The sequence below is a fragment of the Oncorhynchus mykiss genome, chromosome 14 (genome assembly GCF_013265735.2).
Source record: "Oncorhynchus mykiss isolate Arlee chromosome 14, USDA_OmykA_1.1, whole genome shotgun sequence".
NCBI classification, from domain to species: domain Eukaryota; kingdom Metazoa; phylum Chordata; class Actinopteri; order Salmoniformes; family Salmonidae; genus Oncorhynchus; species Oncorhynchus mykiss.
In genome coordinates, this window is record NC_048578.1 from 3,709,666 (window position 1) to 3,735,652 (window position 25,987).

General features: G+C 39.5%; 2 protein-coding genes across 6 annotated transcripts in view; both read right to left on the reverse strand.

The window, feature by feature from the left end:
• Positions 1-16,257, reverse strand: part of LOC110488572 (protein FAM13B) — an 80,547-nt gene extending 64,290 nt beyond the window's left edge. For all 4 annotated transcript variants that reach the window (XM_021560838.2, XM_021560839.2, XM_021560836.2 and 1 more), the window contains exon 1: positions 16,021-16,257. The gene's annotated coding sequence lies outside the window, so the exon portion shown is untranslated. The remainder of the gene's footprint in view (positions 1-16,020) is intronic.
• Positions 16,258-18,832: 2,575 nt separating this feature from the next.
• Positions 18,833-24,308, reverse strand: LOC110488575 (C-X-C motif chemokine 14). 2 transcript variants are annotated; one of them, XM_021560842.2, is made up of 4 exons: positions 23,986-24,308; positions 23,036-23,141; positions 21,213-21,326; positions 18,833-20,218 (listed from the first exon to the last, which is right to left on the reverse strand). In XM_021560842.2, exons 1-4 carry the CDS (start codon positions 24,050-24,052, stop codon positions 20,203-20,205), a joined length of 303 nt encoding a protein of 100 aa, XP_021416517.1. In that variant the 5' UTR covers positions 24,053-24,308; the 3' UTR covers positions 18,833-20,202. The 2 variants fall into 2 exon arrangements, with proteins under 2 accessions (XP_021416517.1, XP_021416516.1); XM_021560841.2 differs by having other exon boundaries at positions 18,833-20,221.
• Between the last annotated feature and the right edge of the window lie 1,679 nt (positions 24,309-25,987).

Below are 25,987 nucleotides of genomic sequence, written 5' to 3' on the forward strand. Positions count from 1 at the left end.
TAGTGATGGGGCAGGGATCTATACAGTTACCCTCTGGATATTATTTGACAATATCGCAATATTATTTTTGCACTAGTTGGCTGTATCAAAACTCAAGTAATTCAAAGCCTTATTGCCTATCTTTTTAAGTTAGAGAGCCAATTTGTTTTTCAGCACTTATTTCCACGACGGATCAAAACTTGTTTTGTCGTGGCTTTCTTGTCCCTATGCAGAAGACATACACTACATAACCAAAAGTATGTGGACACCTGCTCAAACATCTCATTCCAAAATCATGGCATTAATATGGAGTTGGTTCCCCTTTTGATGCTACAACAGCCTCCACTCTTCTGGGAAGGCTTTCCACTAGATGTTGGAACATTGCTGCAGGGGACTTGCTTCCATTCAGCCACAAGAGTATTAGTAAGGTCAGGCACTGATGTTGGGTGATTTGGCCTGGCTCACAGTCGGCATTCCAATTCATCCCAAAGGTGTTCGATGGGACTGAGGTCAGGGTTCTGTGCAGGCCAGTCAAGTTCTTCCACACCAATCAAAAAACTATTTCTGTATGGACCTTGCTTTGTGCACGGGGGCATTGTCATGCTGAAACAGGAAAGGGCCTTCCCCAAACTGTTGCCACAAAGTCGGAAGCACAGAATCATCTAGAACATCATTGTATGCTGTACAGTTAAGATTTCCCTTCACTGGAACTAAGTGGCCTAGCTCCAACCATGAAAAACAGCCGAGACCATTATTCATCTTCTACCAAACTTTACAGTTGGCACTATGCAGTCAGGCAGGTATCGTTCTCCTAGCATCCACCAAACCCAGATTAGTCAGTCGGACTGCCATATGGTGAAATGTGATTCATCACTCCAGAGAACACGTTTCCACTACTCCAGAGTCCAATGGGGGGGGGGGGGGGGGGGGGCAAGCTTTACACCACTCCAGTCGCCGCTTGGCTTTGTGCATGGTGATCTTAGACTTGTGTGCGGCTGCTCGGCCATGGAAACCCATTTCATGAAGCCACAGGCAGTTTGGAACTCAGAAGTGAGTATTACAAAAGATGACTAACGATTTTAACGCGCCATGCGCTTCAGCACTCGGCGGTCCCGATCTGATAGCTTGTGTGGTCTGCCACTTTGCGGCTGAGCCATTGTTGCTCCTAGACGTTTCCACATCACAATAACAGTGCTTACAGTTGACCGGGGCAGCTCTAGCAGGGCAGACATTGGATGAAATGACTTGTTGGAAAGGTCCTATGACGGTGCCACATTGAAGGTCACTGAGCTCTTCAGTAAGTCCATTCTACTGCCAATGTTTATCTATGGAGATTGCGTGGCAGTGTGTTCCATTATATACGCCTGTCAGCAACGAATGTGGCTGAAATAGCCGAATCCAGTAATTTGAAGGGGTGTCCACATACATTTTGGAAATATGTGTGTCATTCTCAACTTTTGGACACGACTGCATGTCCAAAAGTTGAGAATGACACAAATATGTCCAAAAAGTTTGCTGCTCCACTGTCTTTAGATATTTTTGTCAGATGTTACTATGGAATACTGAAGTATAATAAGTAGAATTAAATCATTTCATAAGTGTCAAAGGCTTTTATTGACAATTACATGAAGTTGATTCAAAGAGCCAATATTTGCAGTGTTGACCCTTCTTTTTCAAGACCTCTGCAATCCGCCCTGGCATGCTGTCACTGGGCCACATCCTGACTGATGGCAGCCCATTCTTGCATATTCAATGCTTGGAGTTTGTCAGAATTTGTGGCTTTTTGTTTGTCCACCCGCCTCTTGAGAATTGACCACAAGTTCTCAATGGGATTAAGGTCTGGGGAGTTTCCTGGCCATGGACCCAAAAATCGATGTTTTGTTCCACAAGCCACTTAGTTATCACTTTTGCCTTATGGCAAGGTGCTCCATCATGCTGGAAAAGGTATTGTTCATCACCAAACTGTTCCTGGATGGTTGGGAGAAGTTGCTCTCGGAGAATGTGTTGGTACCATTCTTGTTTTCTGGGGATTCAGTTCATTAGCATGGAAAAGAGGGACTTTGCAATTAATTGCAATTCATCTGATCGCTTAATAACATTCTTGCGTATACGCAAATTGCCATCATACAAACTGAGGCAGCCGACTTTGTGAAAAATTTGTATTGTGTCATTCTCAAAACTTTTGGCAAAGACTGTAGATACAAAATTATGTTGAGCAATGTGTTTGGAACTTCGAAAAGCAGTATAAAACTGCAATACATATCGTATCGGCCCCTAAATATTGTGATAATATATTGTGAGGTCCCTGGCAATTCCCAGCCCTATACAATACATTAAGATATTCAAATGATCCCACAGAAAGCTTACAGTGTTGGCATGCTAGAGAATACCTTAATACAGACATTTCATCCAGAAGCTATCCACATGCATGGGGTGTGAGAGACATGACAGCTATGTTAGAGCCCAGTGGTGCAAGGATTCTTCCAAATTAGGCTAGTGTAAGCTAGATGGTGGAACTTGAAGCTGTGCTTACTGGCCTGTCATGGCCTCCCAAATGAGTCCACCAGCTCAGGAATCATGAAGAAAAACAAAGTTGCGAAAACTGCCAATGCCTGTTGGCTAAGTAAGGGAGTTGCCTTCTCAAGGGAGAGAGTGGGGTGTTAAAATATTAACAGACTAGGCTGTACTTAAGAATGGAGCGTTGTTAGGTGCACTGTGCAGTAATGTCTTTATAAGACCGATCTATGAGGCATAAATTAGGCTAGCTTCACACTAAAAACAGTTCAATGCAGACGTTTTTTATCCTGTTTGGAATAGGGGGCAGCATTTTCACTTATGGATGAAAAGCGTGCCCAGAGTAAACTGCCTCCTACTCAGTCCCAGATGCTAATATATGCATATTATTAGTAGTATTGGATAGAAAACACTGAAGTTTCTAAAACTGTTTGAATGATGTCTGTGAGTATAACAGAACTCATATGGCAGGCGAAAACCTGAGAAAAATCCAACCAGGAAGTGGGAAATCTGAGGTTTGTAGTTTTTCAAAGCTTGGCCTACCGAATACAGTGTCTATGGGGTCAAATTACACTTCCCAAGGCTTCCACTAGATGTCAACTGTCTTTAGAAACTTGTTTCAGGCTTCTACTATAAAGGAGGGGGGGAATGGGAGCTATTTGAGTCAGTGGTCTGGCAGACTGTCAGACTTTTGACGTGCGATCACGAGAGAGGTAGCTCTCATTCCATTGCTTTTCTACAGACAATGGAATTCTCCGGTTGTAACATTTTTGAAGTTTTATGTTAAAAACATCCTAAAGATTGATTCCATACATCGTTTGACATGTTTCTACGAACTGTAAAGGAACTTTGACTGTCTGGACCTTGTGCTCGCGCCTCATGAAGATGGATTACTGGGCTGAATGCGCTAACAACAAGTGGCTATTTGGACATAAATGGACTATATGGAACAAATCAAACATTTATTGTTGAACTGGGATTCCATGGAGTGCATTCTGATGAAGATCAAAGGTAAGTGAATATTTATAATGCTATTTCTGACTTCAGTTGACTCCAACACAGCAGATATTTCTTTGGCTGGATTGGGCTCTGAGCGCCGTACTCAGATTATGCTTTTTCCGTAAAGTTTTTTTGAAATCTGATACAGCAGCTGCATTAAGGAGAAGTATATATTTTATCAATGTTTATTGAGTATTTCTGGGATTTGATGTGCCTATCTGCAAAATCACCGGATGTTTTGGAAGCAAAATATTACTGCACGTAACGTGCCAATGTAAACAGCTTTTTGGATACAAATATGCACATTATCGAACAAAACATACATTTATTGTGTAACATGATGTCCTATGAGTGTCATCTGATGAAGATCAAAGGTTAGTGATTCATTTGATCTATATTTCTGCATTTTGTGACTCCTATCTTTGGCTGTAAAAATGGCTGTGTGTGTTTGTGACTTGTCTCTGACCTAACAAAATCATATGTTGTGCTTTCGCTGTAAAGCCTTTTTGAAATCAGACACGATTGGTAGATTAACAAGAAGTTTCTTTAATTTGGTGTATTGGACTTGTTAATGTGTGAAAGTTACATATTTCAAAATATTTTTAAATTTCGCATACTGCCCTTTCAGCGGAATGTTAGCCATAAGAAGTTCTTAACATCATAATTTCTGGGTAACAATTAAGTACCTTACTGTGATTAATTTAAAACAAAGCTGTCAAAAAGAAACAAAAATAGCCTATTAGCAAAGGTTTGAAACTCTTAGTCTTATTGAGAGCACTAATTTACCACCCGGTGATGTCACCAGGAAGGCCAAGACTCCATCCAAACAAAATAGGCTGAAATTTCAGGCTGTCTTTTCAAAAAAGCTCTAAGAGTAAAAAGGAATTATCAGCATTCAAAATTGTACAGTATTATTCCAACTGCATAGTGTGGAAATATATATAAAACACAGAAGAAGAAAAAATGATATATTCAGGTTGATGACTGCACTGGGCCTTTAAGAAACACAAATGAAGTCCCCACTCCCAGCTCGAGTCACACTGCTTCATGGTGTGACGGTCATTCTCACCTTCCAAAGGGATGCGATTAGACGTCATGCTACTATATTTTCCGTGTTCTGACCCAGGCTGCACAATTCCTGTGCACACGCCCACCTAAATCAGAGGATTGTTTCAAATTCATCTCACTATGAAAATGGAATTTCCTATCATGGAGTCAGTCCTTGCCACCCACCATGTTCCGCAACAAATGACCTACATTCAATATGAAAGTAATTTCTACAAGATGACGATGAATCGCTTGCCCCTGGCCTCTTTTTGGTGGAAAACTCAAAGAAACCCTCTTGTTCTGTACATGAAACTAGTGCAGCTCCTCAATTACTTTGCATCCCTCTTGACAAAGGGCACTTTTGTGCTCATGAGAAGCCCTACTTCTACTGTCTTACCAACCACTTAATTTCACTGCCTTGTTGAGTGTCTGCATCACAAAATACCACACTATTCCCTGCATCACAAAATACCACACTATTCCCTATGTAGTGCACTTCTTTTGATCAGGGACTATAGGGTTGTGCACTATATAAGGTGCGCTTTGGGATGCACCCTTTGTCACCAGCCACTCAATGTGGTATTTTTACAACATACCATTTCCAGTACAATCTCCAATAAGCATGGTCTTCTTAATCAGATTGCTTTGAATTAGGCGAGGGTCACAGACAGACTTGAAATAATAGGAAGATGGGCACAACGGGTAAGAAGCAAGGACAAAATGTTCCCAAATCCCCCTGTACTTGGCTTTCATGGACAGAATGGGCCAGTCTATCTTAATCCCACATATCATGCGTGACAATCTTTTCATCCACAATGTCAGCCATTGTTAGGGGAGGGAGAGGAGCCCAGACAGAACAATCAGTCAATGAGGTGGTGCATTGTTCCTGTCCGGTTCTGCATTTCATCTGCCAAGCCTAGCAGCAGTCCTCTCACTTATGCTTTGCTTTTTCAACAATTAAATCACCACCAATGCTAATGACATATCCGCAATTGGAGGGGGGGAAAGCAATTTCCTAAATCTTTCCACTTAATCTGCATAAATCCTGGGAGTTTGAAAGGTTATGGTTATTGGAGAAGCTTGCATGACTCCATTGGGACTTGAGTTCCCTTACATTACTCTGAAAGAGAGGTCTGCGAAGGACTGATTTACTCAACCTCCCGCCTGCACCCCCCAGCTTACTGTCTGACTCCCACCCGCTACCGCAAGAACTGGTCCTGAACCCAACCACAGTCCACAATGTTAATTTAGACATGTGAAGCAGCTCACTTGGCAGCAATCACTGCCATTTTGTGCCCTATAGGCAATATTAAAATGTGAAAAAATAACCTACCGAATACAGTGGCAAGAAAAAGTATGTGAACCCTTTGGAAATACCTGGATTTCTGAATAAATTGGTCATAAAATTTGATTGTCTATTGTTGTGACCTACATGAAGATCCAAACACAGTTTCCTTAAACTAACAAACAATTATATGTTTTCATGTCTTTATAGAACACACTGTTTAAACATTTACAGTGCAAGGTGGGGAAGGTATGTGAACCCTTGGATTTAATAACTGGTTGACCCTCTGGCCGCAATAACCTCAACCAAACGTTTTCCGTAGTTGCGGATCAGACCTGCACAATGGTCAGGAGGAATTTTGGACCATTCCTCTTTACAAAACTGTTTCAGTTCAGCAATATCATTGGGATGTCTGCTGTAAAGTATAGATAAACTTGGGAATTCATTTTTCCGTCAATGATAGCAAGCTGTCCAGGCACTGAGGCAGCCCCAAACCATGATACTCCCTCCACCATACTTTAAAGTTGGGATGAGGCTTTTATGTTGGTGTGCCTTTTTTTCTCTTCAGTATGGTGTTCCTTCCAAACAACTAAACTGTAGTTTCATCTGTCCACAGAATATTTTGCCAGTAGCGTTGTGGAAAATCCAGGTGCACTTTTGCAAACTTCCGACATGCAGCATTGTTTTTTTTGACAGCAGTGTCTTCTTCCGTGGTGTCCTCCAATGAACACCATGCTTGTTTAGTGTTTTACGTATCGTAGACTCGTCAGTGATGTTAGCATGTTCCAGAGATTTCTGTAAGTATTTAACTGACACTCTAGGATTCTTCTTAACCTCATTGAGCATTCTGTGCTGTGCTGTGCTCTTGCAGTCATCTTTGCAGGACGTCCACTCCCAGGGAGAGTAGCAACAGTTCTGAACTTTCTCCTTTTATAGACAATTTGTCAATGCTTTTAGAGGTACTTTTGTAACCCTTTCCAGCTTTATTCAAGTCAACAATTCTTAATTTTAGGTCTTCTGAGATCTTTTGTTCGAGGCATGGTTCACATCGGGCAATGCTTCTTGTGTAAAGCAAACTCAAATTTTGTGAGTGTTTTATAGGGCAAGGCAGCTCTAACCAACATCTCCAATCTGGTCTCATTGATTGGACTCAAGGTTAGCCGACTCCTGACTCCAATTAGCTTTTGGAGACACTATGTGTGTTTGTTGTTGACTTAGATGGAGATCAGATCAAATTTGATGACCAATTTAAGTAGAAATCCAGGTAATTCAATGGGTTCACATACTTTCTTGCCACTGTAGGTTAAATTACCATTTGTTTTCAACAGTTTATCTTCGATTTAATTTAAAATATTGCGATATGCCTGGCTAGGTTTCTCCGCTTTTCACTGACAGTCGCAACTCAACAATCATCTATTTGGTATTTGCCGTGCGCGCAGCTCAAATTGCGTGCCTTTCCGACTGTAGGTTGTGAGATTTTAAACAATTCACAGCTTTTTTACCTTTTAAAGAAGCTAAATTATCCTCTATGGCCAAATCATGCTTTCTGGTGTATTAGCCTATTTTGAATGATTTTATTTATTTCTGTATAGACCGGAGTAAGCTAATTAGGCTATATAATTTTGCCAATTTAATTACATTTACACAGAAAAAATATATAAAACGCAACATGCAGAAATTTAAGATTTTACTGAGTTACAGATAAGGAAATCAGTCAATTGAAATCAATAAATTAGGCCCTAATCTATGGATTTTGGATGACTGGGAATAGTCAGTATCTGTATCAGTCAGTATCTGGTGTGACCACCATTTGCCTCATGCAGCGCAACACATCTCCTTCACATAGGGTTTATTGTGGCCGTTGTAATGTTGTCACATGCCTCTATGGCTGTGCGAAGTTGCTGGATATTGGCGGGAACTCCCGAACATGCTTAAAGGGTGACATATCTGGTGAGTGTGCAGGCTATAGCAGAACTGGATCATTTTCAGCTTCCAGGAACTGTGTACGGATCCTTGTGACGTGGGGCCGTGCAATATCATGCTGAAACATGAGGTGATGGCGGTGGATAAGTGGCACAAGAATGGGCCTCAGGATTTCACAAGTTCTATCTGTGATGGTTTCTCACAGTTTGTGCATAAATTCATCAGTTACGCAAATCCAGTTTCATCAGCTGTCTGGGTGGCTGGTCTCAGACGATCCCACAGTTGAAAAAGACGGATGTGGAGGTCCTGGGCTGGCATGGTTACACGTGGTCTGAGGTTGAGGCCGGTTGGATGTATTGTGCCAGATTCTCTAAAAAGGACATTGGCGGCGGCTTATGGTAAAGAAATTAACATTACATTTTCTGGCAACATCTCTGGTGGACATTCCTGCAGTAAGAATACAAAATCGCATGCTTCCTCAAAACTTGAGACATCTGTGGCATGGTGTTGTGTGACAACTGCATATTTTAGCATGGCCTTTGATTGTCCTCAGCACAAGGTGTACCTGTGTAATGGTCATGCTGTTTAATATGCTACACCTGTCAAGTGGAGGGATTGTCTTAGCAAAGGCGAAATGTTCACCAACAGGAATGTAAACAAATTTGTACACAACATTTGTGAGAAAAACGCTGTGTGTGTGTGGAACATTTCTGGGATCTTTTATTTAAGCTCATGAAACCAACACTTGTTGTGTTCATATTTTTTGTTCAGTATACTTTGGAGAAAGCTTAGCTTCCTCTAGCCTTATGGACTCACCACCTATGTATTCCATCTTTAAAATTGTTCAGTGGAATTTGGTAAAAATGACATGCCGTTGCATCCGAGTTGCATGTTCTGTTAAGATGAATTACCATAAACTAAAATGTGATTTCTGCATTCTGAGAACCGTGGGTGGACGCCCTAATCAGGTTACACAACCAATTGGTCCAGTAAATTTCTTAAAATGTTTGGTCAATTTTAATGCTGACTGTCAAGTTTCTGTCACCACATTTTCCTAACAGAAACCCTGCAATCTAGTAAACTACAGCCTAAATCATATTTATTAAGTACATTTCCTTGGAGGAACTGCCCCATGCATAGGCAGCCTACTCTCTTTCATTGAGACCGGACATACGAGGCCTACTTGATCTTGCATGCACGTATGCCCAACTAGGGGAGGAGAAGTAGGCTACTTAACTTGAAGAGAATTGAAAGTGTGAATGCAACAAATGTTTTTTATTAAATTTTTTATAGAGTGTTTCGGTGGCCGTGTGTTGAAAGCAAGTAGAGAGCTCAATAGAGACTATGTATTCCAACTAAAAACACACAAGTAATTGACTTTCACCTCGACAGACTTTCTACTGTAGGTCTGAGGTGACTGCCTCACCTAACCTCTAAAGGCGTCTGCATGCTTCCCATCCAAAACAGTTCGGAACAGTTTGTGTGTATATTACCACAAACATTTTGGTCTTCGGCAAAGGGGTTTTTCGGCTGATCGTGGACACTACATTTTTTCAGAAGCAAGCTGAAATTCATTAGCCAAAGGTCATTGGTTAACAGTAGGGATTCTTCAATAAAAAAATTATTCAACCTTTATTTAACTAGGCAAGTCAATTAAGAACAAATTCTTATTTACAATGAAAGCCTACCATTGCCAAACCCTAGGGTGATTCAATGATAGTTTTCATGCACATTTTTTCACTTTCAAATTACTGCACCAAACATCTAAGAGGTAAAGTTGCGCAACTAAGCAAAAACGGCATTTTTGCGCAAACAGCAAAAATGACAGATTTCTTGAGCTATCTTAGATTCATTCTGACTATTTTGAGGGAGTGTATACTGGCTATGGCGTCTCAAGATGGAAAAACAGTACTATTGACGCTTTTCTCTCGTTTTTCAAGCAAATATCTTAAGGGAGTATGCGAGCACACTCATTCAGTTAGGTGCCAGCCAAAATTAAGCATGTGGAAGCCTTAAGTGGCACTGGCAAGTAAAGATAATAGGAGAGGTAGATATGTTGACACCACTGAGAAACAGATTTCACAACAGGGCAGTATGATATTGACTGGAGGGAAGAGAGGAAAAGGATATAGGCTAGGAGCAGACAGAGACAACATCTGCAGAGTCAACACTACCTCTGAGTTGAACCTAATGCTAGTCCTGATGGTTGAACTCATTGACCTTAATTAGAAAATAGGCCATTGGCGATAAGTTGAGTGCTAATAATATGGGTAGAAAGAGAAAATAGGGGGTAGTAGTAGGGGATAGGAGATGCTGTGCTACTCTTGCCTTTGACACAGCAGTTGCCTGAGCATCCCATGGGACTGATTCCTTAACTAGATCTCTTTAGGGGACAGGAATGAGAAGGGCTTGTTATTTAACCAAAGGCCAGGGTGGCAGAGAGAAAAAGGTCATAGTTATCTCAGTAAATCAGCACCTATTCATAAGTTACAGTTTACAGCACTGATGTAGCCTAAATTTATACAGGGTGCCAATTTATTGTTCTGTAGATAACATACTAAGTTAGAATATGGAACAGATAATCAGTTACGACCTAGGTGTGAAATGTCTGTCACAATGCCATTTTACTGTCTGAGCATGGGCAGACCTAACCATGTATTGTGCATTTGCATACATGTACCATCTTGGATACTGATGTCAGCTGTTTGAAGGCTTGAGGTGTGGGTGTAGGCTTGAAATGCCTGCAACTTAGCAGAGTTGGCTCGCTTGCCTTAGACAATGACATTCTGATTATGGTTTTAACGTAGATTTTATCACCTCTGTACCAGCGCAAAACAAGAATCCTATGCTTTGTTGCAAGGAACAGTCCTTCAGCATTCTCAAAAGATTGTTGTGTGTGTGTGTGTGTGTGTGTGTGTGTGTGGGGGGGGGGGGGGGGGGGGGAGATAAACAGACCTAGTTCATGGGGGGGTGAATAATGGCTGATAATGAGAGTTGATATTTGAGAGCTATGAATAGAGGCAATGAATAACTAATGCATGGCTTAGCACATAGCAACTTAAACAACAGCAGGTCAAAAGAGAGAAATTCTTGTAAAAATATAATATCTTCAGAGAAATTAGCCTTACCTCGCCTGAGCCCACTACAACCAAGACAATGAAAAAAAATGCACATCAGAATGACTTTGCAAACTGAAGATCCCTCCTTTGCCGCTCAAAGGAAGTAACAACTGATTTATAACAAGGGTAGTGCCTCACAGAAATGAGTCATCTTGACAAAAACCTCACTGGGCAGATCAAAGACTGGAATGATACAATGGAGGAAGACAGGTTTGTGTCATCAATGTTGTGAGGCCCATTGTTTAGCAATAACCACGAAGGGTAAAGCTTCAGAACGTTGGAAAACTTCACTTACATGTTCATTTCAAGCAAAGCACATGCTATATTTGTAGGTGTAAATCATATTAATGCCATCTTAACTGGCTGTATAATACATCCTTTACTACAGCCCTACTAATATCCAACTTGAAGAATGTATTTTCTGTACTAGAAATATTTAGCTAGCTAGCTGCCCATTGTTAGCTGGTTGGATGGGCAGCTAAGCAGGTTGGTATTGCATTGCTAGCCAGCATTGAAGATCGACAAACAAAGCAAAAAAATTATGCCGGCTAGATAACACTGCTTTCAACCTTACCTAGAAGGGTTATGATACGAATGTCTCATTCAAAAATAGTTAGCCAACTAGCAGTCTTTGGGTTGCTTGAATGTCGACACATTCAAAATGCTCAACAGCTAGTAGCAACTTGATCCAGTCCTAGCCTCCAGAAATACACTGCAGTGGAGAATAAGCAAAGCAAAAACTCGATAATGTTCTTGGTCTCTCCCCGGCTAAAAAAAATCTTAGTCAACTGAAAGTAGTCAGTTTGACCGCAGTGCGTTTAGAGTTCAGCGTATCAAAGAGAGGATCTCTCCAAACAACATATTTGGTTTATCGTGATTCAACAAGTAGTCTTGGTTGACTGCAACTGTTATTTTCTGCTCGTCTTAAGCCACGCTCACTTGTTCGGCTTTTTCAAAAATAAATAGGTTTTAACCTTTATTTAACTAGGCAAGTCAGTTAAGAACAAATTCTTATTTACAATGATGGCCTACCCAGGCCAAACCCTAACACGGACAACGCTGGGCCAAATGTGCTGTGACAGCCTGGAATCGAACCAGGGTCTGTAGTGACTCCTCTAGCACTGAGATGCAGTGCCTTAGACCGCTGCACCACTCTGGAAAAAAGAGCTTGGGAGCTCTGCTGAGCTTGTCTGATGCTTTAAGCACTGCTATTCAAAATTAAGACAAATTACTAGAGGGCACCAGAGATCAATAGGCTAATCAGAAGATAAAAACCTGTTCCTGACCCTGCTAGTCTTTGCAGATTCTGCCATTAAGTCCCTGAAGTTGCTGGTAATAGGCCACACCATGGGTCAGCAACCTTTTCAATATGGAGAGCCACGTTATCGTACCATTTCAACTGATCTGCGTGCCAGGTATGATTTTCATATGCACATTTGTGGCACAATTTAAAATGTATAATAAAGTCTTCATATCTCAAAATCAATGTCATGATAATCAAAATGATATCTAAATAAAAATTATACAAATCTAAAAGTAGCTTCTATTGCAAATATGTAAAAATTTCCTAAATAAAGCAAACAGAAGCCCACAGGTAGAAAATATCCTGAAAAAAATGAATATCCTATAAAATCACAAAGGCTAAGCATGGCTTATCTGTAACGAACTTGCAAAATTGTATCAACTCTTAACTTGGTCCAGTGCAAAGCTGGTGCTAGCAAATTTGCAAAACTGTATAAAAAAAATAATAATTCTGGTCCCTCAAGGGTATCCTGTCCCAGTGAGCTCCAGACAGACATACACTGCTGTAAGGTATTTTGTGCAGGGGATAAGAAGTAATCAAGGTAGGCCTATTTTATGATGTTTCCGTTTGATCAGAGCATGCCATATTTCCCCCCTTTCATGCTGAGTGGTTGAAAGATTACAAGAGAGCTTGAAAGACTACAATGATGAACTATTATCATTCTAAATGGATGTAAAAACAGAGACTTTGTTTACTTGCCGTTCGAGGTGAAGACAAATTAACTTTGAAAAGCTCCAGTGATGGCGAGTTAAGGCAAATCAGAAAGAGTATTAGATCCCCAAATGGGCACATTTATAGGCCTACATTTGTGCGCAGGCCAGGTAGACTAGTCCTACTTCTATATGCGTAATCAGGTGTCCTTACTCACGATTGACAGGAGCGCTCCAAACAAAAGACAAATAATTAATTTGACAACTCTTAAATGGAAATAAATAAACCAAAACTTAGTGTAGCCTAGGTTGTGCGCTCTGCAAACAACGGGTCCACTCCTACAATAACAACGGTAAGACTATAGAAAACACAAGGTTTTCTAGAAATATTTAAGCAATTTAATGCGGCACTAAAATGAATGCATTTCAATGAGAAATTCCTTTTTCTTTACCCTTTGTGGGTGTAGCCGAATCTGTTGCTAGCGTAGTAATTGTCCATAATTTTCTACATGGAGGATTTTAAACTCATTTCCTGAATTGACAAAACATTTCAACTGAATTCGCCCCTAAGAGTATCCAAGAAGCATTGGGTCGGGTGCCAAATAGGAGACTTTACTCCCAAGCTCATTTGGAGCCTATCAGTCCTGAAAGTTTGCTTTGCTGTGCTTTTTACGCCCTCTGACCTTGAGTGCGTACATACAGTGGGAAACTGATCTTGTGCCTTCAACTCCACTGCGCTCTCCACTCAATCAACAGGAAAACAAACTCAGCTCAATATAGCCTTTGGCAGACGGTGCTTCACCACAGCATGTTAATCGTGTGCTTACAAACCACTCCCCTGCCTACAGACATTAGATAATATCAAACATTACTTCAGGTTCTAACATTTCACTAATAAGGATATACAATAATAAAAAATACAAAAACGTATTTAAATCGATCTAGTTATCACATGACACAATATAGGAAAATGTTTCACTCAATAAAAACTGATAGAGATTCACAAGACAGGCAAAAACAGTTATGTAGAGGGGATAATTCATACTGGTGCACCAACTGTCTCAGGACTGTCCAATGTCCATCTAAGCTGCCAGGGATGGCGATGGAAAGGAGAGCCTAATCCAACACCAGGAGGAGAGCTCACCAAGCAGAGAAATCCCCTGGCCTGATGGACAGCTGGTTTAGGCTGTGGTAATCTGAACAGACACACATTCAGCAGGTTTAAAGGGCAGGACACCTCAATGCATCTGCTGCAAGCATCCAGTCACAAGATAGACCTGTACCCCATAGTGGGGCCTAGGTCTATCTTGTGATCGGATTCTTACTGGACATAGGCATAGGCCTACCCAGGGGCTCCAAGAAGCCAAGTTATTCTAGCGCCCGCCTTTTTCTGTTTAGAGAACCTCTGGGGTTAGCCCGGTTCATTTAATTCTGCTGCGAACACATCGGTTTCTGGCCTTTTGGACGTCCTGTCCTAGGCTCATCTGACCAGATTTGGTTATGCTTGGCCCGTTTGCGTCACAAAACAATCCTCTAGCAACAACAATCTCACATGGCAGGAGGCTGTGCACTCGAGTGACTTTATTTTCCTTTCCTGACATTCCCTCAAATGCTAAGGTACCATTAAAAGCTTGCCTGCAGATAAAACTCATTAACTATCTGTCTGACATAGAAGTAATTGAAGAGAGAGGAGATGACATTCAGTAACGTAGCAGGCAGCTAAACATTCTGGTATTCATTTTAAAACAATAAAAAAAAGATTAGGCCTAAATGTAATACAGTAGTTTGTAGAATCTAAGTCAATAGCACCAGCGTGGACATGGCCTAGTTATAGCTCTCCATCATCAGAGCATCACTGCTGCTGACCTTCGGATCCCACATATTTGCAGTACTTCACAATCTCAAGCTGGTGTTAGCTTTATTGAGGTGGGCCATTTTCATTCAGCTTGGCATTGATTAAGCCGAATAAAATGGAATTGCAGAGGACAACAATGCATTTTAATCACAATATTATTGTTGGATGAGGGAGACAGACTTGTGTTGCTTTTGCATTGCAAACTATTCTTAGAGATCATTCCATCATATTTCAGGCATCCACCATGCAATAAATAAGCTTGGTGTTTTTCTTTAGAGGCCATGTCAGAAGTTAATCAGACGTATAAAGAAAATAGCCAAATTAAAAACTCAATCACACATAGAAAAAAAAAAAGTCAACCCAGAACAAGAAAAGCATAAAATTAGCGTGCAACTGTGGCACTGTTGATGGTGACCACTGAATATGCTTTAGCTAGTTAAATAACATGCATTGCTAGATGAAGAACAGGCAGCACCTTTGTGTGTGAATTTTATATACTTTTTAAAAATTCGGCTAATCAAAAAAAAATAAACAGGTGTGGATTGTTCTCCATCCATCCTCTCCTGATTCAGACTATACCAATTTCATGGCATCCTTGGTTCAATAGCTACTGACGAGAGAAAACCGAATATCCAATATAAAACAACCTTGAAAGTACCTACCAGCTCTCTAAAAAGTCGGGTAAACAATACTACTATGTTTTATAACGTATAACTAGCTTTATTCCTGTGGCTGTGTGTGTCTAAAATTTCAAGCAGCTAAAGGACAAACCTCACAGACAACCGTCATTCTATTCAACGTTCTGGTTTGAAAAGGAAAGAACATTTACACGGTTTTGTAGCTATTCATTTCAGGCTGTTTACATAACAATGTGTGTATTACAGTGATTAAGACTTGCCAATTCACTGTAACGTTTACTAAATTGCAATAGAAAAATAAACTATTGAATAAGCATTTGTGAGAAAACGAAAATGCTAATTGTGGTCATGTCTAACATTCGTATTAGCTAACACGAAACCGAAATTAAACCAATCTCTGGCAGGACTGACCGTGGAAAGCTAGCTAGCTTTCTGGTTAGCATATACTAAATTGTAGCAGGCTAACTGGCAGAAACTGCTTTTCACCTAGTTAACGTTAGCTAGCATCAAATTCTTGGCAATGGGTTAAATTAAAACAAATGAACATCGCTAGTAGGCGTTTTAGCACATTCATACCCATCAGCCTGCGGACGTGACTCCAGAATAATGCAATTATTTAGTCAAACAAAAACACCTGAACAAATAATTAGGAAATGTTAGCATGCTAACAATGTTAGCTAAACTGGCGAGCAAATGTTGTGAACCTACCAGATTAAATCCAACAGGAACGGAGAGCGATGACCATCAATTACCGTTTTGAGTTTTTAAATTGAGGTCTTACCGGACGACAAATTTTATCAAAATGAAACAGATATTAGCAAAACAAACAATTGGTAACATAGCTAGCTATTTGAAAACAATTCGGTTCCCGTTTGTTGAAATTCAGATACCGTTTGTAGTTCGTTGCTATAACGTCTCAGCTCACACCCACAAGAGATGAAGCTGCCAAATTTTGTCCCCGCCTCTCCCATTGCTCGGGGTTGTATTAATTGGGCACCAAACTTAATCAAACATACTAAAACAGGGAGGGACTTTATGGAATTGTCCAATAAAAATAGCTTATTTTCGTGTTCCGTCGAAAAATGTTTGAAACGTTTTTCTACGTTGTGTTCTAATGAATACCACCAGTAAAGCAAGCGGAAAACTTCCTCATCCATCCACATCGCATCTCACATCTCTAGAAGCAAGAATGTCAGATACAGTAGCACTTTATGATATAGCATATTATATAATCGCTAGCTACATGTTGCCATTACATATTATGAAGAGACAGTCACAGTGCAGACAGCTAGATGTTTCATTAGAAATGTTTTCAAGGTAAAATTACATAAATTCAAGTGGTTTACAAACAACCTTCCATGTGAATAAATACTCAAGTATCACCTTGTCTATACAATCGCAGCAGTTCACAAATCATGTTGATTAAATTAAAACATGGCTTGAAAAGAATGATTAAAACATACATAGCATGAACATGTTGGCTACTGCTCATTCCCCTTTTTGGCTAAATTATTTGACTTTTCAGACTGTTCCAACCTGAATATCGTGGATAAATTTATTCAAAATTATTTAAAATGTTCAAACAACGATGACTTTATCTGATACGATGCATCTTGGATTTGAAATTTGGGACTGTCCATAATGATCGAAAAGAAAGAGTTTGTGCGCCATCTACTGGGAGAAATACTACAGATTGTTTTTGCTGTTGTGGCTCTTGCTCGATAACAAGGATGTGATGTGATAGCTAGAACGAGCTGTGGCTCAAAGCAGACAACTAAACGTTTTTAGTCAGACATTCGCGTTTGCCGTATAGAGTTCAAATATCTAGCCAATACATCTTCAATTGAATAACACTGCGTGTAAGGTGCTTGTCAGAACTGCAACGATTTTACACTTTCGTAAGTATAAACTAGTAGTAGTCATTGCTCTTGCTCGAGAGAACAAATTCTGGATGATTCGATACGTCATCGTCTCACTGGCTTGTTCTCTGGAGAGCTTTCATTGGCTATTGCTGATCGCCGTTCTCAAATCTTGCTGTTGCATATCTCACACTACAAGAGCATCGCTGATTTTGTGCGGGAAAAAATCAAGCATGCTTGAAAATATCGGGATGTCTGTGACTGCTCAAAAGACGGGATCAAAAGATCTCAGATGGCGTCTCTTTGAGCCGCTCACATTAAACGATCGACGATGACGGCCGAGCGTCCCGAGTAGGAAACAACATGTGTATTTTGTGTCTGATCTCAAAAACATGTCTGGGACTGTTAAATCGGGGACAAAATCGGGTAGTGTACAGCAGCTTTTAGACAACCATCATCTTTCTATGACAAAATATATTCTTCATCAGTGTCTCTATCAGAGGTAAACGGCCAAACGTGTTTAATTTTTGTTGTTGTTTTTGTTTTATTGGTGGCCACAGTGTTACATGTAGTGTTTGTGATGCAGACATTTCTGCATTTCTCAAATCAAAATCAAATCACATTTTATTGGTCCATACATATGTTTAGCAGATGTTATTGCAGGTGCAGTGAAATGCTTGTGTTTCTAGCTCCAACAGTGCAGTAATATCTCACAATACACACAAATGTAAAAGTAAAAACATGGAATTAAGAAATATTAAGATGAGCAATGTTGGAGTATGGAGTATATATATATATATATATACAGTACCAGTCAAAAGTTTGGGACAATCCTACTCATTCCATAGTTTTTCTTTATTTTGACTATTTTCTACATTGTAGAATAATAGTGAAGACATCAAAACTATGAAATAACACATGGAATCATGTAGTAACCAAAAAAACAGCTTCACCTGGAATGCTTTTCCAACAGTCTTGAAGGAGTTCCCACATATGCTGAGCATTTGTTGGCTGCTTTACCATCACTCTGCGTTACAACTCGTCCCAAACCATCTCAATTTTGTTGAGGTCGGGGATTGTGGAGGCCAGGTCAGCTGATGCAGCACGCCATCACTCTCCTTGTTGGTCAAATGGCCATTGCATAGCCTAGAGGTGTGTTTGGTCATTGTCCTGTTGAAAAACAATTGATAGTCCAACTAAGCACAAACCAGATGGGATGGCATATTGCTGCAGAATGCTGTGGTAGCCATGGTGGTTAAGTGTGCTTTGAATTCTAAATGAATCACAGACAGTGTCACCAGAAAAGCACCATCACACCTCCATGCTTCACAGTGGGAACCACACATGCGGAGATCATCTGTTCACCTACTCTGCATCTCACAAAGACACAGCGGTTGGAACCAAAAATCTCAAATTTGGACTCAAAGGACAGATTTTCACCGGTCTAATGTCTATTGCTTGTGTTTCTTGGCCCAAGCAAGTCTTTTCTTATTATTGGTGTCTTTAGTAGTGGTTTCTTTGCAGCAATTCGACCATGAATGACCCAAACTGCTACAGACCTATATCTATCCTACCCTGCCTTTCTAAGGTCTTCGAATATATATAAATAAATATCTTGATTTAGTAATTAAGATAAAATATCAAGGAAACAATGAAAGGGCTGTTTTCAGACAGTTTATTTTATTGCTGTGCTTGTTGATTCACACTCCTTGGAATATTTTGAATGTGTGCTTGGTGAGTCAGTCCAAACACAGATACGTAACATTTGTTACCGAATGAACATTTAAATAGCAAAACAGTAACACAATAAATTACACTAGAAAGTCTTAGAAGAATTCTCACAAAAAGAATACAACATTTGTATGTATATATTAAACAAGAGGAATGCACATTCTTTGAAGAAAATGTATATTGAGCATTCTGTTTGGTGAAATAAAAAGTCAACTGTCATTGTAGCAACGTATATCAATAGCTTACAAAACAGTCACACCTTTTCAAAGGTCATCATTCAAAAAGTGTTGGATAATATCATGCTCTATAATTAAACACTTATGAAACAATTTCATGATTGAATGTCTTGATTCTTATGAGGGTTACAATGAGATATTTCTTAAAAATGTTTATTTTCCATAGGTAATGATGAAGACTTTTTTCTAAAATTAAACATGTTGATGAACTCTAGTCTTCGTAGAATTACACCATAAGAAAACATCAGGACAAGGATACAAATGAGAGTAAATGGGAAACGTATAATACCATTGCTGTTTACAATTGTTCATATCAGGTACAGAAAATATATGTCTTACAAGATCTAAATGAACAGGTTGACTTTATATACTGCTCATAATAAACTACAACTTAATGATTGCATATGGGAATGGCATGGCACCAATGAAATCTAAAATGACTACACATTGACCTGGGTGTGTTTTTCTTGTGTCCAATTTCTCTTCTTTGAATGGACTCAAATTTACAAAATTATTGACATACATTTGGGTGCTTGGTCTGAGTAATTCATAATTCCCTTCATCACATTCCCTACACATGTATACAGTATGCTGTGTTTAACACTTCTGGAAGCACACCAAGATACAGAAGTACCAGTATACAATAACAAGAATACCATGACCCCTTTATGTTACAAGACATCAACCTACAATAGACCTTGGAACAAACAGATGGTTCAAGGGCAAACATCTCCTATCCAAAAAACAACATGGGCCAGATTCATCAAGGACCTTTCTCACAGCATTTCCTCCATGATCCTATTCCACTGGTAAACAGCCTTGAACGTTGGCATTGGAGAAATACTACCATTATTACAGTTGAAATGACTTAAGTGAGTAACAATAATTAGCCTGATGGCCAACTAAAACGGCACCAGCAAACTAGAAATCTCTTATATGCGTGATAAATCTCATTCCAAGACGAAGTACTGATTGCTCGGAGATTATGTCTTGTACTTCATAAAAACAGTCTTATTAATGGCGTTTTTTTCCACTTCTTCCCCTTTGTGCACATAATCCATGGTTTAAGCTTCATACACCCTGCTAAGAGAGAAGGGAACATGTTGTTAAATACAGCCAAATATACAGTACATGATTACTTAGCTATATAGATTCCTATAACCATACTTTCCATAGCGGGAGAAGCTACACGGACACACCTGGTGCCCAAATTGATGACGCATATCGCATTGTGAGAGTCGACGAATGGATTCGGTTGAGTCTGTTCAGTCAAATGTGTGTGTAAGATGTATGTAATATATATGTAATATATATATATATATATGTAATATATATATATATATATGTAATATATATATATGTAATATATATATATATATATATATATATATATATATATATATATATATATATATATGTAATATATATATATATATATGTAATATATGTAATATATGTGTGTGTAATATATAAATACATTTTAAAAATGTTTTTTAAGTAGCTAGACATTAATGCCATAGTTTTGTGTGAAAATCACTACAATAAATGTGCCTTAGCTGTCACCCTTGCCTCTAGTACAAACTGTTCAGTCTATCCCGCTTCATCTTATTCTTTGTATTTCTATGGCAGATTCGCAGCTACAATTTATGGAAAACACTTGGAGATAATAGATGGCGAAGTGCAAGATAGTGGTTTTCCCAACCCATCTGTGGTGAAGTTTTCCCTAAATGCTTATGACAAATTCAGCTCCAGAACCAGCCATAGCCTAGCCAGCTTACTAATATTTTGAATATGCTGTAGCAACAGAGATCATTAGCTAGGTAGATAAGGTTAGCATGTTAGCTAGCTACACTGACAGCTGTCAGTTACTTATTGTTCTTCCTCCACTCAATGTGGAAATCACCACAACGTTCCCACCCCCAATTCGTGAATATGTATTAACAGCCTGTATCCTTCGTCGGAGGTAGAACCTAAACAAGAATTTCAGCTATAGGATAGAAATTACATCAAAATACAGACGGTAATTGCCCTCTGGTGGGGGCCATTCAAATCATGGAGTGGGATGACCTCTCACCTATGCTTATCCTTCCAGATCCGGAACCACTTGACCAGGTTTTTGGTACTCTGCAGTTTAGGGTGCAGACAGTACTCCTGACCTTTGAAGCGCGCCACGTTCTCCATGGTGACACTGACGAACAAAAGGAGAGAGTGTAAGAGAAACCAGCTAATCCACATTACTGCATGAACAGGCTTTAAAAACAGCACTGGGTATACATGATCTCGGAGCCTGGCTAGATGAACCCATTGACATTCAGAGCAGCAGTTGGAGAGACCGTCTGTATGGCATTTTTGAGCCAGCCGTGACATGTGCTGTGTGTTGTGCCCAGAGCTCTGCAGGGGCTTCTCAAATCAATCTCTTATAGTTTGTCTGCTTCTTAATTAATTATTCACCTGCCCAGCCAACAGAGGCCTTGGATAATTTCTAACTCTTGGTTGGAGTTGGAGGCACTGCTGTGACAGTGGAGGTGGCCCCGCAGAATGTTAAATTCTGAGACGTGAGCCATGCCAGCCAACAGAGAGAAGGGGCACTGTTTCCGGAGCCTGCTGAGTCTCATTTTTCACTTAGGTCAGTGGCCAGCAGCCACTATTTTATGCAAATAGACCAGCTTTAACTGTTTGGTGTTCAACTAAAATGTATCACATTGGCCCCAGGATATAAGATCAGTTTAGTGGTCCAAGGAGCCAACAAATCTGTTGGATGGACCCTAAGGCCTTTTGATAAAATCAAGAACAATGTAATGTAATCCATGACAGCGGGACAAAAAAACATTTGAATTCATGGTTTGGGAACACATCTATGCAATACCTCAAGTGAACTACAGATGGCGAAAGAGTATGTGATTTTTTTTTTTTTTTTACAAAAGTAAGCACCCACTTCCACTGAAAATGACTAAAACGTGAGATCAGCATCTATTTTGGAAAGGGAAAGCAACAGTATTCAACTCCATTTTGAACCCCCAAAAATAGTTAGAAAGTCACTCATATCTGAAGAGGTAAAGTCCATATTGGATGCCTATTGATTTCTCCACCGGAGCAGCATCTGCTGTCAAACTGGGAAAGCTGTTCTGACTGTGGCATCTGGTGGAAATCACACATTTCCTGGTTGCAAAAATTCTACACAGTTCGCTCAATTTCAGTTTGTGTGAGACAACAAGCACTGAATAGTGTAGGGAATCATTGTACCATCTAAATCTCAGTGAAATATATGTTTAATAACAATAAATATAGTTTTTACAGCTGTTTGAAGCAGGTGGACAAAAAAAACTCAACTTTCATTTTGGTCTACCGGCTTCTAACAGATGTAAAAACAGTATGTTTTTGTTATCGGAAGTTATATTTCACAGTGATTTAGATGGTACAATGATTCCCTACACTATTCGGTGCTTGTTTTCTCACATAAACTGGAGCAAAAAGTGTAGAATTTTTGCAACCATGAAATGACAGTGATTTCCACTAGACAACAGCCATAAAGTCCATCGGGAGAAATCAATAGGCAAATATCACAGCCAATCACAACACTGACAGGTAAGTAATACTGTGAAACACTATCATGCCACTATTAGTACTAGATATACACTATTCAAATTCCCAAAAATACTAAGTGTTACACCTTTAAGCTAATAGGTTCTAAAAATATCAGTTCAGATTCCATATAAATATATGAATAGGTCAATCAGCTGCTTTGTTATAGTATGAGATTAGAAAATTAGAGTGAATATTTATTAAAAAGTTTGTGCATTTGGTAAACAAACTGAATAGCACAAGGAGTGACTGACATCTGAGACAAGAGGACAAAGAGAGAAAGCAGGATAGACATGATTCACAGAAATGACTCACAATATCATCTTCTCTTGGCAGAAAGGATGTTTGGGTTTGATCTCCAGCTTTTGCACATCCTTGTAGCGAATCTTTGGCCCTTTTCTTGTGCACCTGCACTTGTAGGCTGTAAAAAAAATATATAAAACAGACATTAAAATTACAATAAAATTGAGGTCAAATGAACACGTTGGTCTGAACGTTTAACCATCAGTAGATCTATATTTTCTAATGAGAATAACGGATCAGTTATGACTTTCGACTTCACACAGTGTCAGGCGTAGTTCTTAACCTGTATGAAAAACGAACAAAGAGAACGAGAACGATTGAATAGGACTGTAATTGTAAAACATTCAACTTTATTATTGTCTCCACTGTAAATCAAGGCTTGTGGATTCACACCGCCACTGGGACTGTTTAACACGCATGCAGGTGGTCAGGTGAACCGCTGTAGCAGGCTCATGCTTACTTTGAAACGTGTGACCCACATCTTCAATGCTCCCTCATCAAAAGTCTCCAATTCCTCAACACCGGGCATTACAATTCTCATCAACCACGCGAACCAGACAAATCAGATAAAGAGCAACGCATAAAATGCTAACAACCATCATTAATTTGGTGAAATGTAAAACCTTTAAAATGATAACATTTATACAACGTCGCCTGGCTTCAGACTGTGGCTGAGTGGTTAACGCAATAAAAACGAACAAAGCGACAATTGTACAAAACAAAAACAGTAATATAACTGTTATGAACAACAATAGCCTATACGGTTGCCAAAACGGAGTAGATTTGGAGATTACAGGAGCATACATTACAGGAGCAATTCGGCTGCACGTTTTTTTTTGTTGACTCATTACCATTAGATTAACATGTTTAAAGGCTGAACACATACTATTTCCGATAAGTTTCAATAGGGTCTGGCTCCTTCACATAAGTTTTACATTGCTCAAATATAAATATATATTTACCTTCTGTGTGGAGGGAATATAAGGCAATAACTAACAAAAGCAACGCTGCTGTTGTACAACGATGCATCTCGTCTGCTGCTAAGGAACCTCAAATTCGGACCTCCCGGCAGGTTACCCCAACGAAACCTCACTCAATCGACAAGATCTTGGTATTCGCCCTTTAATTTGAGGAGATGACAAGAGAAACAATGTTTGATTTCTATTCTTCCGAATACTCTTGAGTTTTCACCAACTCCGTAGGTCCAGAGAGCTCAGATCAGAAACGTCATTCGGACTTCACGCTGCTTGCCGTCTTTCCCAATATGTTGTTGAGCAGCAGCTTTTAAAAACCCTCTCTGTCCCATCTCATTACCATGCACAGCGAGCCAACGAATCAAACACTTGTACAAGAGAAGTGGGATACATAAAAGAGAGGGTAATATAAGGGGAAGAACCCTAAAGGATTGGAAAGTTTAGATACCAGTTGATTAGAGTTACTATGCTGATTATCAAAGTTGCCTGGGACAGATCGCAATTTACTCAAATATTCTAACAATGTAAGATCATTTGTGCATAGCCCAGACATTGTCTCTGATTTTCAAACATTTATATTCAGGCTATTCAGATTAATTGAATCTCCTGACTTCAGACCCTAGACATGGCATGATTGTGGGAAAACGTCGTATAATCACAGTGGTGGTGAAATAAATATTACATTGGCACCATCTCCGGACTTTCTGGCAACTTAGGCACTTCAGAGGTATTGTTTAAGTTCTTGAGAATCAGACACTGACACATCTGGAAGTAATATGATTGATGGAGGGGGACCTTTAAATAGAAATGGATGGGAATACATTTGTACTCAATTAATTGTCACCATTCTGTTTTCTTCCACAAGGTAAAACAATAGAGCGCTGTTGTATTTGAGAATCTATCAAAAACAAAATTATTGTTTTCAAAAGAGGATTTTAAAGTCAACTCACTGAAGCCATGGTTCTTATAAAGTCCTAATGAAAAGTGACAGACTGTAGACGTGTTGGCAGATTGTATCTTGGTTGTAATTATTATTATTATTGTTATTATTTTTTATATATGAATATTTTTTGAATCAAAGTTATTTGGAACATTTGTGGATGAACAATGTTAGTAGGGTGACATTAATGAATGCACCCATTGGTTATTTGCAGATTACCATGCAGAGTAGTTCCTTGTAAAAGATTGTTATGAGCAGAACATTTTACCCCACCCATTCATGCTACAATAATTTTGGGAACAAAAAGCCTTCATCAGAATATACCCTTTTGCTCTTCAGCCAATCCTCTCCTCCCATCTTTCATCACTCATACCAGCCTCCCTCTTTATTCTCTCAAAAGCTGTGTGTAAAGTAAAAAGTGAGCAAATGAAATGTGAAGCAAACCTTACGTCATTCTTTGCAATCATAATGTAACATTTGCCCTGTTTGACTTGATGCTGATCACAACGTGAAGACGTTGATGAAGATGGATTCCAATCAATTGGATAAGTCCAAATCAATTAAAGTTGATGTTTGTTGACCTGGTTCATGCATCTCCAAAGAAGGTAGTGATATCTACTCCATCCATTCAGGATGGATTTGAAGGGAAAATGAGGTTGTAAGTCGGTGGGTTGTTATTCAGTTTGTTATCCCAAAAGTAAAATATGTCAAATACTACAGAACATTCAACAGAGCATCAGTTGAGCACTTTAGTTGATTAATCAAAATTATTTCTGCTCCAAAAATAGCTGTGTTTACATTTATCGGTTACACAAGGTGCACAACTGTTTATGAAATTATAAACTCCCTATCTCATAGGAACACACCTGTATTGTGTCTGTGTGCTTTTAGTACACTTGGCAATGGCCTATCCCAGATCAAATTCACAGCCCTAAGTAAACGTTATCCCAAAGTCAAACATTTAGTTCTATTCTCTGTCTTCCACTGGATGCGGTGTTGGGACTGATGGAGGGGCCCTGCCAGAGATAGCCTAAATGCAGCCCTTCGTCT

What these genes read in the sequence shown, in the direction of transcription:
- LOC110488575 (XM_021560841.2), bottom strand. Translation starts at nt 24,052, where the DNA reads ATGCATCGTTGTACAACAGCAGCGTTGCTTTTGTTAGTTATTGCCTTA. An exon ending in ATATTCCCTCCACACAGAAG is followed by an intron (nt 23,142 to 23,985) that starts GTAAATATATAT and finishes TTTTTTTTACAG; the next exon opens with CCTACAAGTGCAGGTGCACA. An exon ending in TGCCAAGAGAAGATGATATT is followed by an intron (nt 21,327 to 23,035) that starts GTGAGTCATTTC and finishes TTTGTTCGTCAG; the next exon opens with TGTCACCATGGAGAACGTGG.